At 44.4% G+C, this 20,992-nt stretch overlaps 1 protein-coding gene across 4 annotated transcripts in view; it reads right to left on the bottom strand.

Moving 5' to 3' along the window:
* Nucleotides 1-20,992, bottom strand: part of Samd4a (sterile alpha motif domain containing 4A) — a 215,980-nt gene that overhangs the window by 67,010 nt on the left and 127,978 nt on the right. For all 4 annotated transcript variants that reach the window (XM_027386537.2, XM_027386538.2, XM_035452096.1 and 1 more), the window contains one exon: nt 15,088-15,606. In XM_027386537.2, the coding sequence (XP_027242338.1) occupies nt 15,088-15,606 (519 nt within the window). The remainder of the gene's footprint in view (nt 1-15,087; nt 15,607-20,992) is intronic.

The following is a 20,992-nucleotide window of genomic DNA, read 5'->3' as shown; positions in this document are numbered from 1 at the left end:
TCTGGACTTTCAGTAGCAACTTGGCCTGATGTAACAGCAGTTTGAAAGGAAGAGTCCCGAATGCCTTCAGTTTCTTGCTCTTAAACCATACGAGGGCAGCTAGAATTACAGAGTCTCAGTTAAGAAGAGAGAAACAGCTCTTTTCTTGGCCACTTTGAGGCTCCTTTTCTGGAGTGAAAACCCAAGATATAAACATGAAATACCCTATGTACTTTATTCTTTCTTTGTATTGAACGTTTTAAACACTTGTTCAGGAAATTTCAAAGGCTGGAAGGAGGCTTGCACGTGGCCGGGGAGTTGTGAGGGAGAATTTGGTCACCAAGAGGACCCCAGAATTGGGTGTTTCCAGGTGAGCATTTACTGCTTCTCTACCAGCCTGCCCTTAGCCTGTTCTCTCAGATGCATAGAGTGAGCTGTGAGGCTGGGCAGTGGTGGCTCATGCCTTTAATGGAAGCACTCGGGATCCAGAGATAGGCAGATCTCTGTGAGTTCAAGGCCAGCCTGGTCTACAAAGCAAATTCCAGGACAGCCAGAGCTACACACAGAGAAACCCTGTCTTGAAAAATCAAAAAACAAACAAACAAACGAATAAATAAAGTGAGCTATGGGGACAAAGGAACGAAAGTGTTGCTCTAGCAGCCTAAATTATGCAGCTGTCTCTAGGGACAGTGAGGTCATCAACAGAAAACAGGGCAGGGCCAGGGCGACACAAATCTTTACCTTTTCCTTCACAGACACACCTACATGGAAAGAAAACCATCAAGGAATATTTGCTTGCAAGATGCCCACTTTCTCTGAGTGTGGGCAGCACTCACTCCTGGAGAATAGCCCAGCCAAGCAGCCATACTTACCTTAACCTTGAATTGCACAGCTCAGATCCACAGTTCAGGACTGACTGGCCTGTATCACAGTCCATACTGTCCCCAAAGGGAGGGCACTCTCGAGAAGCAAGGACTCTTACACTTTGCAGTTTAGCCAATAATGCTTTGAGATTCTTGAATTTGTAACTACATTCCCATAAGTGAACAGCCGTACAAATGTGGCTTTCTTTTTTACACGCACACCCCTGCCCCCACACTTTATTGTTCTTGCAGTAAGCTCTGGCTTTCAGGTTAATATTTGTATGCAACATTCAATCAAGGCGCTAAAAAACGATGCCACTAAACTTAGCAGAGTTAATGACAGTGTCACAAGTGCAAAATAACATCTTGAATAACAACAGGCACGTGTGAGCAGTTAGTTGCTCACAGCCTAGCTTCCAAAGGCCTAGCGACTACAAGAAAACCCCTCCAACTGCTGAAGTACTCTGTGATCTTGAGTAATCTCCCAGTACAGCTAGCGGATGGAGATCCATCCAGACCAGGGTGTACCAGTGGCCTCATGTCAGCACGTTCTCTCTCTCCTGTTCCTGGCCATATTTGGGAAGACTGTATTCTATGCATTTATAAGAGCAGCCAAGGAGAGGCCAGAACAAACCATCATCTAATGGAACTTGCTTACAACAGAAAACAAAATTCCCTTCAATCATCCCAACATATGGAGATTTGCTATACACACTAGAAAAAAAAAAAATCACCGCCAGGAATGCTTTCCATAAATTTCTCTCCAACATGTTTCAGCTTATGAATGGAGAGAGAATCTCAGGAGATGGGGACTGGAATTTCAGATTTTAAGAGTTCCTGCTGGTAAAGATTAACGAGCTAAATCCAGACAATCTATACTACAAATCACAAGTTTAGTCAATGGGGAATGATTTGACTAAAACAGATGGTTTCAGGCAGCTTCTTAGGAATATAAGCACGAAGTGACACGCCCCATCTCTGTGGCATGTTTTCTGTCAGCTTGGATGCTGACAGCAGACAAGGAAAATCAACTCTGTTTCCTCATAATGTCCATTCTTTTCTCATAAGAAAGCTGTTGTGTTGTAGGTGGTGTTGGCATATGCCTTAAATCCCACCACTTGGGAGGCAGAGATAGGTGGATCTCTGTGAGTTCCAGGCCAGCCTGGTCTACATAGTGAGTTCTAGGACAGCCAAGGCTATGCAGAGAAACCCTATCTCAAAAACACAAACAAAACAACAAAACAAAAAGCTGATGTTTCAGCTCTTCTCTTTCTGTCTGCCATGTGGTCACTTGCTTCCACACAGTTCTGAAATTGTCATCTGCCACAGTGTGGCACAGCCAAGTGGATCTTCACGCATTTGATCCCATGAAGGTGCCAAACCCTGGAGCTTCCCCAACTGGAGTTTGAATGAACCTCCTTTTTAAAAAACAAACTTAACCATCTCACATATCTTCACGGGTAATGAAAAACTGGTCTGTACCGAGCTCGGCAAATCAGACAGATGCACAAAAGAATCTGCTTCCTTCTAGCTGTGGGAAGCCAAGCTAGCTTAGTAGGTAGAAGCATTTGCACACAGGCCCGATGTCTTGAGTTTGATCACTGAATCCTACAAGTTTCCAGGAAGGAACTGTCTCCAGAGAGCTGTCCCCTGACCTATAACTGTGTATGTCACAAATAAAATGTTTAGTTCCATGTGGATATCACTGTGAAGCAGCTTCAGCAATACTGACCGGAAACTTTCAAGCAAACGCTGTGTTCTCATTGGTTCTTCTCCCTGAAGAACTGAAGAGATGGAATCTGTTGATGACAATGGACCAAACAAAGGAACCTGTTTGAGTCCTCCCACAATCTTACATCTTGCTTCTTCTTCTTCTTCTTCTTCTTCTTCTTCTTCTTCTTCTTCTTCTTCTTCTTCTTCTTCTTCTTCTTCTCATTATTTGCTTAAATGTCATTGTTCCTATCAGAATAGTGGGGGCCGGTGGGAGGCAGAGGCAGGCTGATCTCTATAAGTTCAAGGCCACCCTGTCTACATAGCAAGATCTAGACCAGCCAGAACTACAGAATGAGATTCTATCTCAAAACAAACTAACTAAACCAAAACAAAATGCATAAAACAATAACACAAAACAAAAACCTTTGTATGGAGACATGAGCTTGCAAGCTCAGGATTGGGGAGACAGAGACATACAGGTACCTGGGACTCCCTGGTCAGTCAGCCTAGCTTAATTGATGAGTTCCAGGACAGGGGTATGCACCCCCAAATCACAAGGTGGATGGCAGCTGAGGAATGATAACTAAGATGCCCTTTGTCCTTCACAGACATGTGCACACCCACCCCACCCGATACACAAGAACATGGACATTTGTCAGTCCCTTCTCTGTCTCCGTCTGTCTGTCTGTTTCTGTCTCTCTCAGCTTTACATTCATCTGGCACCTGAAACTTAAACCTAGAAGTTGTATCTAGTTACCAGAGCTGTGGATAAGATACCTTCACCCCACTACTTCTTTCTGCATAACCTGATCTCCTCCCCACAACCCCAAGATCCAACAAAAAAGCAAATGCAAATTGAAATGTTTACCGTTTGTTCCTGTGGCACCTGGTGTTGGAGTAAGACTCTAAATATGGTGAAATAAGAGAACTTACACGACTGCAGGGCTCAAGATGAATCTTAAGATGCCCACCCTCTTTCCCTTCCTCCCCACAGGGAAATGGCTAGTACAACATAAGCCATTTATTGCAGCCAGAACCCTTCCTATTTTTAAAGTATGGTAGGAGATGGAAACATGACTATCTTTCTTGGTAGCTCATCTAGCGTTTAATAATCCTTGCTGTCATTAAAGTCTAAAAAAAATCCTCCCAGATGAGAAGGGATGGCTCACCCTCATGACCTAAGGTGTGTGGTGCCCACAGAAGTTTTGGCCTCATCCAGGGCAGCGGGGTCTCTGACACAGAAGCCATTAGCAGGCTTCTTGCTTACTATGGTGTTTTCCTGATTGTTCTTTCCTGAGCCCTAGAAAACAAACACTAAGCATTGTGAGGAAAAGGAGGGCTGGGTAAAACCTTTGGACTCTGGAGAGAGAGATTTGTCAATGGTGATACTGGTCTTCTGAGATATCCCCGACATCTTTACAATGCAGCGTATGTTGGGAAGGCCAATGCCATACTAAAAAAAAGATCCCCCAAAGGGGAAGGAGGCTACAGCTAAAAATACATCATGGCAGCTGTTACAAATGCCTCTCACAGGAAGCACACCAACTATTTCTTTAGCTACCTCTTTGAAGAGCGAATGAGGGGTTAAGGAAATCGTGGAATTTTTCAGTTACTCTAGGCTGGTTAGATTTAGGAGAAGAACTTCTCCATGGACAAAAATTGTCTGTTGGTAAAAGACACACAAAAAATATCAATAATATAAGAATGCAAAAGGATTAGGACTCTCCAAAATTTCTAGGGGACTGAAAGACTTAGGGTGGGGACAACCTCTAGCTGAGGAGATGAGCCAGGTCTTAGCTTCTGTCTCCAGCTCACCAGGCCTGTTTCTGTTGAGTGACCTCTCTCTGCCTTGCCTCTGTTGTGTTCTCACAGCCTCAGTGGAATAAAGCCCAAATGCCTTGTAGCTTTGTAGGAAAATGTAGATGGCAGGATTTGGGAAAGGAGTAGCTTTATGAGACAAGAGACAATCCTGAGAGAGCCTGTCCTGCTGCTTAAGGGGTAGATGCTAACAGTGGGGCTTTTGCCCTTATACTTTCTGGTCTTCCAAAGGAGCCATTTACCTTAGGCCTTGCTCCCTGCTACTACCTCATCTACTACCAGTGTTTTCTTTGAGATGTTGACTCCACAGAGCCTAGCAGCCCTTCCACAGATGAAGGACCCCCTTCATCGCCCAGGAAGTAAAAAACAAACAAAAGAACCATACTACTGCACCCTCCCATATGCATGAAAACACAGGTACTATCTCTCCCAAGTTAGCTTCCTTCTTACTTTTCTTTCCTTTTATTTTCTTGAAACAAAAGTTTCACCATGTAGTTCAGGCTGCCCTTGAGCTCACTATGTAGGTGAGGCTGGCTTCAAACTTATTTTCTTGTTTCTACATTCAAAGTGCAGGAATCCCATGTACACTGTCCTGTTTGTCTTATGCCTTTAAAATGTCAAGTTTGAAATAATTATAGATTTATAAGAAACTGTGAAAATATTATAGCCAGTTCTCATGGACCCAGCTTCCCCTAAGTGACATATCAGATCCACACTATATTGTCAAAGGCAGGAAACTGACATTAACACAGGCTAAGCAAACTAACTAGATAGCATGCCTTACTCAGAGCCTGGCAATTTTTATGTACACCTTTTTTGGGGTATGAATTTGTGTACAACCCGTGTCTTTTGATTACATGCATAAATTTACACCACTACCTCTCTCTCTAGGCAAGATCCCACTTTATGTTAAGTCTTTGGTACTGAAACCAACTTGGTATCGTGGTGATATATTATTTATGATTTATTAAAGCTTGTCTGAGGATTCAGAAAGCAAAGTCAGTCACAAGCTATAGAGGTCAGGCAGTGGTACACACCTTTAATCCCAGGACTCAGGATTAAGAGGTAGATAGATCACTGTTAGTTCAAGGCCACACTGAACACTCGGAATTGATCCAGTCCTATAAGAAATAGCTCATACAAAGGTGATCTCATTACCTGGGATCATCCACCTTTAATCCCAGCACTAGGGAGGTGGAGACAGGAGTGATATGGTTGGGCAGAGAAAAGAATAAAAGGCAGGAAGAGACAGGAACTGAAAGCTTTTTGCCTCTGAGGATTCCTGGAGACAGATTGCCATTTCAGCTTGGTAAAGGTAAGAGCTAATCACACACACACACACACACACACACACACACACACACACGAGGGGAGAAGGGAGGGAGGGAGAGAGAGAGAGAGAGAGAGAGAGAGAGAGAGAGAGAGAGAGAGAGAGAGAGAGAGGAGAGAGAGAGAGAAGTCACTGAGATAACTGTGACAGAAGGCTGGATGATCAGCATCACTGCTAAATATTTAGTGTGTTCTGAGGGACATTTTCTTGTTTAGTTTGGAAATTCATTGCTTTGGTGAACATCTGCCTGTGTGAGAGCCTAGGGATTTACATCCCTACTATGCGGCAAACATCTCTGCAGAGGTGGTCACACAGCCTTCAGTCCTTCTGATGTCATCTCTTAGTGAATTATAGTGACTGCCTGGTGGGGGCAATTGAGGAGGATTCAAAGACCACATCTGGGCTTAGGGAGAGGCAGCCATTATCTGAGATGGTGCCCAGATGCAGGCTGGGAACTTTTCATCTCCAAAATCCCAGTGACTTTTGGAGCCTCACAGTGTTCTGGATCATGGGAAAGCGGGGCAAAGAAACACAGTCTCTGTTCCGAAGGAGTCCTAGAAGTTAACAATTAGGAAGGTCTATGGTGAGCTAGCTGACTGAAGACTGACCAGGATACCAAAAGCTCATATCAGGGTGCCCTGTGAACATGGTGGGGAGATAATCACAGGAGCAGCCCCTCAGCTCTGGGGAGTCGACAAAGACCAGCAGTTTTGGTGGGGTCTTATACCTGAGGAGACAACCAAGGCCATAGGGTGGGCTGGTCCTGGATGTGGGACGAATCCAGCACTACTGTTGCTGGCTACCCAGTGCCCTGCTGAAGGGAGAGGCATATAACCTCAAACTAAGAGGGTCTGAGGACCTCCTCACCTGGGTTGAAATCCTAGCTAACTCAGTCTGTGTTGTCCATCAAGTTACTTAACTTCTTGGTGGCTGTTTCCTTCTCCATCAAATGAACATAGCAAACATGTCCACATCATGGAGTTTGGAGGTTTAAATGAATTAACATTGTGAAAAGTGCTTTAAATAGTAATTGCTATGTTGTTGAGTGTTGGCATCAATTTACTTGTGTGTGGGGGGGTGCCAATTTTCTTCCAAGGTATTCTTCTATGAGCAGAAAAGCATGAACTAAGCTTAATAAAGCAAATCCTAACAGTTGAAACCAGACTATGAATCTGGAGGGTGAGGGGGGGGAGTGGTGACCAAATGGGGTTGCTGGGGTCAATTTGATATGTAAATGTTCCAGTTCATGATGGGCAAGCAAGACCAGCATGATTCCAAATCCAAATGTAAAGAACCACAAAAAAAAAAAAGTGTGTGTGTGTGTGGGGGGGGGAGTGGTGTTGCATAGCTTCGATCCGAGCACTAGGGAGGCAGACCGAGGCAGATCTCTGTGATTTCTGGGTCAGCCTAGTCTACACAGTAAGTTCCAAGTCAGCCATAGTTACATGGTGAGACCCTGTCTCAAAACAAACAAACACTGTAATGTCCCAAACAAGCAAGTGCCAGGTAGGACTGGTGACCAATGCTTGTAATCCTGGGCTGAGGCAGGAGCATCACAAAAAGAGCAGCCTGGGCAACCTAGGAGCCCCCTGTCTCAGAAGTAAAAAGAATCAGGTGTGAAGTCGAGAGGCATACTGCTGGTGTGAAGCCTTAGGTTGGTTGCCCAGCCTTTGTCTCCCACAGACAAATGTGAGTAGGAGCAATTTCATGCCACTCATAGCTGTTTGTTTGTTTAAAACTAGCTCTAAGTTGACCAGCAAAGAGTAGGAAAGGGTCAGACAAACAGTCTGGAGCAGGTGAGGTAACACTGACCCCCACTGAAGGAGGGTTAGAAGCACCTAAGACAAGAGTGGCTTCCGTATCTACTGCAGACTACAGATAGGAAGCAACGGGTTCCGGCTCCCTTGACTGTTCTCCCTGAAATAGTGGCTGAAAGTTGACTAAACTTTGTGCAAAATTGTAAGAACCAATACTTTGTACCTTCCTGGTCTCACCAGCTTCCAGTAAAATAAACCTGTACATTCTTTTTTTGTTGTTGTTTTGGTTTGCTTTTTGTTTTTATTATTTGACAAGGGTTCTTCATGTACCCTGGCTGTCCTGGAATTCACTCTGTACTCCAGACTGGCCTTGAACTCAGCCTGCCTCTGCCTCTGCCTCCCGAGTGTTGGGCTAACATTCTCAGTCATTTGGCTGAACAGACCGACAGACGGGAACACGGTGGCTTGTCTTAGGCTATGACACTTAAGGCCCAGGTGACATCTTTGAAATCTCATTTGATTCAGCATGTGCAACTGAACAGGTAGAAATAGGTGGGATAAGACTTAGTTTGGGGCCACTATTTTTGGCCTTATGCTATTCTTTTCCTTTAAAAATTTGAGTGGATTGTCCACCTTTTAAAAAATCTCCAGTAGATAACATTTTTCTCCATCTCCATGTTACAACATCTTCTATAAGCCATCGCCCATTCAAAGTCAAGCTTGGGTCTAGTTCATCACCTACCTCTTTGAAATCATTGGCTTAACCTTCAATATTAATCATGTGCCAAGAGCTCCTGACTTACCTCTATTGTCCTCCTTTGATCATATGATGGCTAACTCTTGGTCCTATCAATACATTTTACTCAGTTCATTATTCTTTTCTCTCAAAGTGTTTTCTTTCATTTGTCTTGCAAGGCTTCCATCTTTTCTCTAACCGGGTAGCTCCCCTTAGATTCATTTGTTACTTGGCCTTTGCTCCTCTGGCCTACAGGTTGAGCAGCCCAGGCTGTGGGTGAGTCCTTGGTTGTCTCACTTTGTACTATTATTTAGTCTTATCGCCTTAAATGCTACCCAGTCACTAAAGATTTTTCCCCAAACACATTCTAACATACACTACCACCTTCTCAGAAGCTCTGACTCTCCATCACCCAGACCAGGCACACAAGCTATGACACTGGGTTCTCCCAAAACTCCTCTGCTTGACCAATGCAGCTTTACCCATCTCAACTGGAAGTAACACCATCCTTCCAGGTGTGGTGTGGGCAAAACCCACTGGAATTACATTGCTGCCCTCTTTCATTCCCTTTATTAATTACAAAATTGAATGAGAGAAATAATGAGAAAAGAATTTACTTTTAAAGTAGGTGAACTGGTTGATGCATTGGCTGCTTTTTACCCATCTACTGTGTCTATTCCAGTTCTAATCATCATGGTCTCTTGCCTGGATGATGGTGATATCAGTATCCAAAATGGTCTTTCTGAATCTGCCCTGGTATAGTCTGTTCACAGACATAGCAACCAATGAATCCCTTTAGAATGTGATCCTTGCCATGCCCTCATCTGCCAAAAACCCCAGTAGTTTCCTAGTTTGTTGGGAACTAAAGTCAAAGTCTTAGTCACAGCAGACTGTGCCCTCATACGGATGCACCCCTTACCCGTACTCTGGTCACTATCTACCACACTGTCCTTTAGGCAACAGCCTTCTTGGTTTTTTCTGAACAAATGGGGGGGGGTTATATCTAGGAATCTTTGCCCTAGCTTTTTGGGCTAGAGTGCTCCTTCTGGGTGTGTCACTAATTCCTGCACCCCTGTCATGTCCCAGTGAGGTCTACCTTAACCAACTATCTCCATCCCCAGCCATCTTACCACCTGGGCCTAGTTCTCCTCACTTGACTCTCCGTGTGACTTACCAAGTTCTAATGGACCATATGGCTTACTTTTTTTTTTCAGATTATTATTATATTTTATTAGTTCAAATTAGGAACACGCTTGTTTCACATGTCAATCCCTTCTCCCTCACCCTACCCTCATCTCATCCCTCCTCCCCCACCCCCAACCTACTCCCCCACCCTATCCACCCTCCACTCCCCAGGCAGGGTAAGGCCCTCAATGGGGGCTCCCAAAAGTCCACATCATCCTGGGCTGGTCCTGGGCCCTTCCGAATGTGTCCAGGGCATGAGTGCATCCTTTCACATGGGATGGGCTCTCAAAGTCCCTTCTTACACCAGGGAAAAATACTTATCCACTACCAGAGGCTCCCTGGAGTGCAGAGGCCTCCTTATTGACATCCATGTTCAGGGGTCTGGATCAGTCCTGTATTGGCCTCCCAGACAGCATCTGGGGTCAATGTGCTCCCCCTTGTTCAGGCCAGCTGTTTCTGTGGGTTTCTCCAACCTGGTACAGACCCCTTCGATCTTTATTCCTCCCTCTCTTCAACTAACATATGGCTTACTTTTATACTCTAATTTCTAATATACTAGACTTCCCCACAAGCAATGGTGATTGAATCTTATCCATTCATGTGTCCAAGATGCCTCGAGCAGTCTAGGCCTATAGACGTTTCAATAAACATCTTCTACAGGAACAAACAAATGAGCCAATCAATAATGTTTATCCAGGCCAACACTGAGTTTATCTAATAATTTCACCTAGGAACAACTGCTCTTTTTTACTTTTAAAATATGTTTTGAACACACTTCTCCTTATGCCTTTTTCTCCCCCCTTCCTCACCTTCCTGTCCTCCTGTTAGTCCCCTCCCTCTCTCCCCCAGACACTTTTCACTTGCAAGTTTTATATATAACTATGATTTTATATATAACTATGGTGTGTGTGTGTGTGTGTGTGTGTGTGTGTGTCTGTGTGTGTGTGTCTGTGTGTCTGTGTGTCTGTGTGTGTCTGTGTCCGTGTGTGTATGAGTGACTGAGCAGTTTCCTCATGTGTGTCCACCCATTTTCCTTATTCATTCTTTTGTTACTGGACACCTGTTAGTTCTAAAATTTAGCATCTCTAAATAGTGCTGTAACATTCAGGAGTGGTTTAGTTGTGTTATATGGACTATGAATTGTTAGGCTTGTTTAATTAAAAATTTTAAACTATGTATCTCTGTCTGTGTGTAGGTGTGTGTGTGTGTGAATGCAATGCCCACAGACGTCAGAAGAGGGCGCTGGATTCCCTGAAGCTGGTTAGTGGAAGTTGTGAGTGACTAATGCATGAGTTCATGGCTGTAGAGGCAGCTCTCCAGTCCCCATCACTGGTTTCTGAGGAACCTCCACACTGGTTTCCAAGGTGACTGGACAGCTACTTTGTTCCTGCTCATCCTAATGATGCTTGTATGATCTCACAGCACACACAGGCTTTAACATTCACTGACTTTGCACCCATTGTTTATGGCCCATCTGGGTTCGGCACTGCTCACACGCTGTTGAGCCTCTTGAGTGTTCACAAGTCCCCTCCTTCAGTCTGCACTCACAGATGCCCTTCACTCCCGTCACGAGCTCTCCTGTTTCTCCACCCTCTTCCAACCTGCCCGCACACCCACACACCTCCAACTCCGTCCCTCGGCTCAGAATGGACATTCCTCCCTGAGCCCTCCTCCCATTTTCCTCCCCACTTCGCATTTCCGCTGTTAAAACTTGACCCCATCCACACCCCCAGGTCATGAGAATCTTTCCATTCCAAACATTCATAGCCCTTACAACAGACAGCCTACTGCAGTCTGAATGAGTTTCCCAAAGTTCATGAACTAGAAACCTGATCCCGAGGCAACCGAGTTGAGAAGAGGGACCTTGGCGAATTAATAAGGTCATGGGGCTTTGCCATTATGAATTAATGCTGTTTTGTTACAAAAGTGAGTTCGGCCCTCCTTTGCACACATTCACAGCCATTCTTCTCACCATGAGACGCCATCTGCGCCATGTTACGATGCTGTAGAAGACCCTCACCAGAGGTGGCTCCTCTTTCTTAGTCTTCCCATCTTCCAGAACCATAAGCCAAACACACTTCTCTGGTGTGTAAATTACTCAGGCCATGGTATTCTGTTATAGCTACACAAAACAGGCCAAGACAGCCAACCATCCAAATAATACTGGCCCTACAGACCCTGATTCAGCCTCTATGGATCATTTTACACTTTGCTTTTTATATTTCTCAGGAAGGTGACATTCTTTGAATAGTAAATCAGATGGAAAGAAATCTTTGATTTTTTTAAATTATGACACCGATTGGCACAGCCTCCCTCTCCCTGCAAACGGGAGCAATGCCTTTTCTATGGATTCCAGCAGTCTCAGCACAGGACAGACAGACAGCAAATATCTGCAGGGAGGACTGGGGACCTGTAAAGGGAAGAAGCCACAAAGCCACTTTTTGGAAGATACAATGACCTAAGGGGATATAAATTAAGTCATTGGACTGAAACTAGGTTAAAAATTAAAATAAGAACACTTGTTGCTCTTCCATAGGATTCAGGTTCAATTTCCAGCACCCACTTAGTTGCTCATAACCATCTGTAACTCCAGTTCCAGGGTATCTGATGCCCTCTTCTAGCCTCCCTGGGTACCAGGCATCCACAAAGTTCACAGATAAACATGCATCCAAACACCCATACACATAAAATAAAAGAACAATCTTAAAATATCTAACAAAACAGTAAGGGTGTGGCTTTGCAGTGTTACTCTGTGCAATGAGTTACTGTGCACTGACTATCACTAATGTAGCTGATAATTTGAAAATAGGAAGCACTAATCAATTTAAATTCTTAAATTCATGTTATTTTGAGCAGTTACGTTTTCCCACTTTGAAAGAAGAAATGCAGCTCTCCAGTACAGTGGGAGACACGGTACCCACTTTCTACTGCAGTGGAGTAGCTGAAATCACAGTACAGTCACAGGCCCCTGGACTACATTAGTCCCCGACTTGCAACAGTTGGACTTGATGATGTTTTAACTTTGAGACTGTGTAAAAGCACACGTATGCAAACATTCCATTTTTCACTTTTCAAAACTCAATAAAAAAAAATCACCTTGGTCAGATGATTTTACCCACTGTAGACTAATGTAAGTGTTCTGAACATATCTGAGGCAGGACCGGCTAAGTTACAGTGCTGAGCAGGCTAGGTTTGTCAAAGAAGTTTTGGCTTATGACATTTTTAGCTTTTAATGGATTTATTCCAACAAAGGCCACTTGAGTCAGTGAGCACCTGTACTCTGTGTGGCCCTAGACATAGGGAAAGATGTTTCTGTCCAGTGCACTCAGGATGACATCACCGTTAGCACTGGCTCCTTTCAGTGTTCAGCAGTTTCTCCCATATATGCATCTAGTGCACTCCTACAATGTGCTCCCTGCTGCTCTGGCCAGGTCATGATCTTCCCATAGACCAAGAGGGTAAGCATCAGGAAGGTTCTCATTTTACAAGTGGGAGCTTTGCTCAAGGGGACTAATATCCCAACCCTGTTGCAGTTAGCAAACTTCGGACTTAGTTTTAGATCTTGGAGGGTATTGACACTCAAGTCCATGAACTTTCTAATTCTTCAGGCTGCCTCTCAAGACTTGGCATTTATTTTATAGACTCATGACTGAACTAACAGTTGCAGTTTTGAAAGACACAACTGAACTACCATGGCCATGCAGGGGCATAAACACTGAAATTCAAAGTTGATGTGACCTAAGTGCTGGAAGGGAATGTTTTAGAAGTGAAACCTGAGATCTTTCATAGTTTCTTTTGATGCTCTAAAACTCCTTTTGTCTTCTAGATATATATTACATAGTCATCCGGTTGAACCTCCAGTCCTTTGCAACTCAAGTACATAATGGCAAGACAGCCATGGGAACCATCTACAACCTTCTCTATTGGGCTGGGCAGTCACTGCTCAAGTGAGTGGTTGCTGGCTAAATCTGATGAGCATGTTCATTGTGCCAATATTGTCAAAACCTGATGATGAATAAGTCAATCCACAAAATGGCATGTGCAATGATCCAAGACTAAGTACAGGATAATGACAGAGTATACAAACAGAGAGAAGATAGCAGGCTGCTCAGGACCTGCATATCTCTTCAGTTACCAAGGCCTTTTGTGATCATAACTGGATCCCATCACTCACCCAGGAAACCCAGGCTAAGAGGCTTGTAATTGGCTGTAGTCTCAGCCACTGTGTTACATAGAAGCTGATAAAAGTTGTTCTTGAAGGATTATGACTCTGTAAAGGACACTAACTGCCATGAGACTCTTACACCCTAAGTCATCAATGCAATACTCTCCCCTAACTCACAACTGTTCAAGTTACTCATCGATAAATGTAAAAAAAAAAAAAAAAAAAAGAAAGAAAGAAAGAAAGAAAGAAAGAAAAAAGAAAAACAACAAAAATCTTACATTGTGCCCAAGGCAGAGTATCATTTTCAACGTTGGCTAAGTAATGTGCCACTTGGACTAATACAGCGATGATTTGTCATTCTTAATTATTTGAGAAAACTAAACAGATCTAATAGCCAAAAGATTCGGGTAGAGGCCAAGGCATCAGTGCTCATCTTAAAGCTTCCCTTATCTTCTTCCATCTGTTTGTGGTTCTGGGGATTGAGTCCATGCCTCACACATGCTAGGCAAGCACTCTATCACTGAGCTCCATTCTCAGCTCCTCTTCTCATCCCTTTTAATAGGTGGGGATTCTGCATGTTGACAGACACATTGGGTCCAATTGCAATACCTTTCTCCCAGGAAAGTTTAGTTATCTTGGGAGTGCCATAACAGTCACAGATACATGCAAATCAGCACCAAGAAGTGCTGTCTGATGGCAGTCACCCTCCCACAGAACCGTTATATATGGGCATGAGTGGAGGTTGGCCACCTTGCTTGGCCTAAGTAGGACACCATAGAAAGGCCTCCCAGCCCTCAGGTCCACTATAGAGTGGTCAGGAGAGGTGAGGCTGTCGTGAACTCTCCCTTCCCACAAAGCATCTCCTGACCATCCTTTTCTAACATGTTAGACTGAGTGAGAGGAAGGCCACAGTGCTCACATCAGCCACAGCACAGCCCAGCATTCTCAGTCAGCAAACCTGCTCAGGGACCACCCAACAACTGGAGTTTCAGCCAGAAAGTGCAAGGGGAAGAGACATTCCAGGTGTTTTGGTTTTTGGTTTTTGGTTTTTTTTTAAGAAAAACATACATAAGGAAAGAAGGAGGAGGGGGAGAAGAAGGAGGAGGAGACAATGCACAAAGCCATGAGGCTGGCTGGTCAACCATGGGTTAAGATCAGATTCAGAGAAGCACACAGTAACTCAATGCGTCTGCAATTCCCTGAGCCCCAGGGTGAAAGGCATTTTTATTTGTGGAAACAGAATGGTTCCTTCTCTCACCATCGACTCTCTCTTCTCTCATTTCTTTATTTTTGGTCTATCTAACACCCAAATTTGGACCATCCATCATTTTAACCTGCCCAGAATTTTCATCTTTCCATAGCCAAAGAGCAACAAATACCGGGTCCAAAGAGCCCGCTCCCACAGCCAACTGCCACCAGCCCTCTTCTCCCAGGGTTACAGGGTGCTCAGAGCAGACGATGTCAGCAGGACGTGCCACACACAGCAAATCACCAAACCAGAATGCATTAAAGGGGTTGGGGGAGGGGGGTGGGGGACTTACTCGTACTTGTGCTGGTTCCAATCGTGTTGATTGTGTTGGGGACAGATGAAGAAGAGTAGAGGGGAACATGGCCATTCTCACACCCCAGGCTTTTGTCCTGCCAGTTGGAGGCGCTGATGCAAATGCCAGAATCCCGAGAGTTCTGCCACCCATTGAGTTTGTCGTCTGAGTTCTGTCTTTGGTGATAGTAGTGCGTCTGTCCATAATCCACAGAGTCCGAGCGACCTCGGCTCTGGCTGCCAAAGCTAGTCGATGTACGGTCCTCCAAATGATTGAGCCACATGGCGAGAGCACTTCGGTCTTCTAAGGAAGTGGCCGGGTGGATCAAAGCATAGGACAGCAGCTGTCTGCTCTCCTCAATGTGCTGGTTGTGTTCGATAGAGTGCGCCAGGATCTTGGGCAGCAGTTTCATATACTCTACTTTTGCGTCGAGGTTTCCTGGCTTCAGCAAAGGCAGGTGAGTTAACAGAAGGGAAATCACTTTATCCTTGGATTCCTGTTGCCATTGGTTAATGATTCCTGAAAGGGAAAGTACACAGGACACATGAGCAAATACACCCACAATCACACTAAACACCACACTCTAAATTTCTGTGGCTTAGAGTCCTAATTTAGGCACCCTGCCTAAATGTTCTCAAAACTGCCTGTATATGGTATTGGTTAACTGCCTTAAGGTTTCTGGAGGCCAAGGACTTCTTCAATGAGATAAAAAACCAAAAATTCTTAGGGTATGCAGAAAGTAGAGCTGTGCCTAGCACTCATGAGCCCTAGACTTGATCCTTTGCGCTGGGTATAGTGGTGAACACCTGTAACCTAGCTTTTAGAAGGTGGAGGCAGGAGGATCAGAAGCTCAACGCCATCTACTGCTGCATAGGAAGTTAGAGACAGCAGGGACTACATGAGACCTTGTCTCAAAACATTAAATTCTTGGGGCTTCTTTCAAGAGGACCTGGATTTAATTTCCAGCACCCACAAGGTGGCTCACAACTGACAGTAACTCCAGTTCCAGGGCATCTGATGCCCTCTTCTGGCTTCCTCAGGCACTTTACACACACATGGTACACAGACATACGTGCAAACACATATACACAAAATAGAAATAAATATAATTTCCATTTTTTTTAAAAAAAAAAGGTTTAAGAACTCATCAAATGCTTAGATGTTTGGGGTCTCTAATTCTCATTCATGTCTCCAAAGAGATGACAGCTGCTTTGGTCCAACCATGAGAATTGGCAGCCATGTCTTCCTTCTTAGATAAAACTAGGCATGACTCTAGATGGCCAAGGGACAGGGCTAAGCAAATTTCTATCAACTGAGGGCCCACATGCAGGAATTCATGGAGTGAAGTTATCTCCTCACTCCAGACATCTGTTGAAAGTCTTAAGTGCTGGAGAAGGGATGTGTGTGAAACTGGTTCAACTTCCTACACAGAAGAACGTGTCAGGAGAAAAGGACCCTGCTGCAGCTTTCTTATAAGAAAATAACTCAGAGCAACAGAGCTGAAGCTTAGCTCCAGGAACACCTTGGATCACACAAGTAGGTTATTTATCTTTATATGAAGATGTTTGTGTTTTTTTTAATGTTTTCTTTTTATTTAAAATTTGCATTGGTACTGGTACGTGAGTGTAGCGTATGTAGTCATGCATGTGCTCATGTGTGTGAAGGACAGCAGACGATATTGGATGCTATCCCAAGGAACACCTTTAAGACAAGGTTTCCCCAGAACTTAACAACTGGGCTAGGCTGGCTGCTCAGTGAGCCCCAGGGATCCTCCTATCTCTGCCTTACCAGGGCCAGAATTATAAGTGTGCACCACAATGTCTGGCATTTTTACCTGGGTTCTTGAGATTGAACTCAGGTCTTCAAACTTACAAGCAAGCACTTTACCAACTGAGCTATCTGCCAGACCCCAAAAACCCGGTTACTCTAAGTACTTCAGACAAGTGGGACCTCAGTTTGTCTTTTTGATTTTTGAGATAGGGTATCTCACTCTGAAGCCCAGGCTTGCCTTAAACTCATGGGTGGCTCTCAGTCTCTCTTTCCTCAGTGCTGGGATGGCAGACATGAACCACCCTGCCCACTTATCCCATCAAATGAATGATTTCCTCAAGGTTCATGCATGTGAAGAACTAATCTTTAACACTTTCTTCCCTGTCTCACTCAAATGGCAAATGATGCATGTTGCCTGCTTGTTTTGGAAGCAGTTATCCACAGAGCTGGGCATCCCCACTGGCTTTCACACAGTGTCTTCAGGTCGGAAGGAGTTAATTATAAGCTACAGACTCATTGGCATGCACTAAAGCCTCACAATACTTTCAAAGACAATGTTGTGGCTTCATCTAGAGTCCCCCAAACGTCCTATGTTAAAGACTTGGTCCCTAGTTTGGAGATGCTCAAAACGGAGTCACTAGGGGGGTTTCTGGTCACTTTACGGTATGCCACTGAAATGGATAGTAGAGTCCTACCTCATCTTGCTTTCTTTTTGCTTCTCAGCTGTCATGAGGTAGTTTCCTTCACCAGCCATTATGGATTAGAGTCTTCCAAACAGAGCATCAGAATAACCCCTTCCTCTTTTTAAATGGATTTGCTCTTTGATATTGTGTTACAGTAACAGAAAGTTAACCAACCAATCAACATGGCAGGCATGGTGTCTAATGAACAGGCATGGTCTTCAGAGTCAGTCATGGGAGTTAATTCCAGACCTGCCACTTAATTTGTAGGAGAATTTTGTTACATTGCTTAACCTTTCTGAGCCTTTATTGCCCCATCAGTCATGGGTGGTATCAATGGTGTGTCTTCCTTGGATTGAATGGAATGAAGTATCAAAAGGACTGGCTGAGTACCCAATGGACGAAACGATCCCTTCCCTTTTCTTTGTATCCATCAGACCCATCAGTCAGAGTGATGAGGTAAGTGGCTTGAGACATTTCGTATTTTAAATAAATAGAGAGACCAGGGAGGACACAAGGGAAGCCATTAAAAATATCACCAAGTTGGAAAAAAGAGTGAAAGGGGGGAGGAAAATGGAATCACTGTCCTTCTAACAATAAGAAGTGATATTGGACTCTCTTCATGAGAGGGTTTCCTGTGATGCTGAAGAGTCACAGTGTAAGGCAGAAGCCACCATCCTGAAGGGAGACTACAGAGAAAAACAGATAGCCAGGGGAGTCCTGGTTGAAGGTTATAGAATCCTTGCTAGGGGGGAGGCACATCGGAATCCTATCAGGGTTGTGTGAGCAGGCAGCACAGTATCATAGTAAGATAATAGCCACATATAGAGCCTGAAACTATGGTAGTCAAATTACAGATGACCAACTAGCTATTTGATCTAACCCAACACAAAAATATCAGTTCAACATGTAATCAATGCAGATCATTGGGGAGACATTTGCCCTCTTTGGACTAAATTAAATCTTTGAAATCCAGGATATATGTTATCATGGACAACATCTCCATTTGAGTGATTCCATGTTTAGGAACTGGTCCAGCTAGAAAGTGGACCAGCACAGTCCAGAGATAGTCAGGTGGAGAAAGGCAGGAAGTAGATGACCTCAGGAGGTCCTTGCTAACTCTCTATTTAGCTAATTGTCACCAGATATGAGAACTTTACATGTCACACTGGGTGGAGCCTGTCTATTAAAGCGTGTCTGGAAGATGAATAAAATTCATCTTAACACCTCTACCTACCCATCCTTTGTCAGCAAAGACCAGTCACCATTTTCTGGTTTTTATTGAAGTTTTTGATATTTTTTGTTCATTTGTTTTGAGACCAAGTGTAGGGGCTACTAGGAGGCGGGGCTACAGTGTCTCCCTACAACCAAGTCTCATTATTTCTGTTCATTCTGGCCTCCAATTCACAGAAACCCTTCTGCTCCAGCCTCTCAAGTGCTGGGATGATAGACATGAGCCGTGAGGCTGGCACGCTTTACATCGTGGCTAATTTAGAAGAAAAAGAAATCTAGTCAGTCTCTACAAGGGTCTCAAGAGTCATAGGAAGGAATCAAAAAGCCCCAGAGTAAGAACAGAAGTGTTACAAGCCGACAGTGAGCAGGGTCAGGCAGGGTGCACATATATGTTCACTCAAAGTTTGGGAGCAACTTCTAATAAAAATGAATGAAGCTAAAGAACTTCTTAGCTTCCTCCTAGGCCACTTTCCTAGGCCTAGGAAATATTCTGCTCTCCCACAAAAGGTCGATCTTTAAAAAAAAAAAGTCGGGAACAAAAATAAAACATAAGTAGGACTCAGAGTGCAACTGAAACACATTATCTATCTCCAGCAACCACTTTCTGTCAAGGATTAACCCAGGACTCAGAGGGAGGAGGCACAGCAGGGAAGGGAAATGAGGTTTCCATCCCTGGTCCTTTCCAGGGCTGAACTAGCACTATTCTTATGAACAGACCTCTAATGGTTTGAGGTTGCAGCGTGGCCAGGAAGACAATCATGGGTTTTGCTTATCTCCCCCCCCCCCCCCCGACTTCTCCCACCGGGAACTTGGCTATAAGGCAGTGTTCTGAGAGTAACCACACCTACTGGCTCAGACTTCTATTGCTATAGCTGTCACGCTGACAGCTAACAGTATTGAGTGGTTTCTGTGGGCCAGGCTCTCTTGTAAACCCTGTGCATTTAATTACTCGTTGAATCCTCTCAAGGAGCTTAGCCAGAGGGGGCAGGGTGGCAGATCTTATAACTAGCCTTATTTTACTGATGAAGACAGAGACATAGGCAGAGCAACTGAGTTGTCATCATTTCCCTGCCTGGTGAAAAGGCAGAAGGGAGGTAGACAAATTAGCTTAAGATACAGATGGTTATCACACTAGAATGGCCATAAGCCATTTGTGCTGTAGTCATTATATCGACTGTGTATAAATAAATATGTATCTATAGTAACGAAGCTGTGCAAACGTAGGAAAAAGAGCTATAGAGACAATGAAGAGGATACTTTTTGTGGTGTTAGGATGCTCCCAGTTTCTTTTGGCGATTGTCTTTGGAAGGGAACCACATCCTCTTTTTTGAGGTGGGGGAGTTGTGGTTTAGTCAGTCACATACAGCTGATAGTGTGTGGTTGGAGAGGGCAATGTGCAGCTTCAGAGATTCCCCAAGGATGTCTTAGGGTTATTATTGCTGTGATGAAATCCATGACCAGAAGCAACTTGAGGAGGAAAGGACTTATTGGTTTATACTGCCAATCATTGCTCAACATTTAAGGAAATCAGGACAGGAACTTCCCCAAGGCAGGAACCTGGAGGCAGGAGCTGATGCAGAGGCCTTGGAGGGACACTGCTTACTAGCTTGATTTTTGTTTGTTTGAGACAGGATTTCTCTGTGTAGCCTTGGCAGTCCCTGAAACTCACTCTGTAGACTAGGGTGGTCTTGAACTCAGAGATCTGCTAGTCTCTGCTTCCCAAATGCTGGGATTAAAAACTGGGCCCTCCCCCATCAATAACAAATTAAGAAAATGCCCTACAGGCTTGACCATAGTTGGATCTCATGAGGCATTTTGCAATGGTTTTTTGTTTCGTTTGTTTTTTCTTTTTGTTACATGGTTTCTCTGTGTAGTCCTGGCCAACCTGGAACTTGCTCTGTAGAATAAGTGGCCTCAAACTCAGTGATTTGCCTGCCTTTGCCTCCTGAGTGCTGGGATTAAAGGCCTGTGCCACCACCACTCTGGAGACATTTCCTCAATTGAGGCTCCTTCCTCTAATGACTCTCGTTTGTGTCAGGTTGACATAAGGTTAGCCAGCACAGAGGCCTTCTGGCAACCTCCACCCCCAAAGCTCTAGCCTTTTAAGGGTACCCCCTTGCAAAGGAGATCTCAGTCCCATTAGTCTTCACATGGATACAGCTGCAATGTTCTGAGGGACCCTGAGAGACAGCCACACATTTATAGAGCCACAGAAACAGTTT

This window comes from Cricetulus griseus (genome assembly GCF_003668045.3).
Source record: "Cricetulus griseus strain 17A/GY chromosome 1 unlocalized genomic scaffold, alternate assembly CriGri-PICRH-1.0 chr1_1, whole genome shotgun sequence".
NCBI lineage: Eukaryota > Metazoa > Chordata > Mammalia > Rodentia > Cricetidae > Cricetulus > Cricetulus griseus.
The sequence above is the reverse complement of the archived record's forward strand: the minus strand, read 5'-3'. Positions and strand labels throughout refer to the sequence as shown.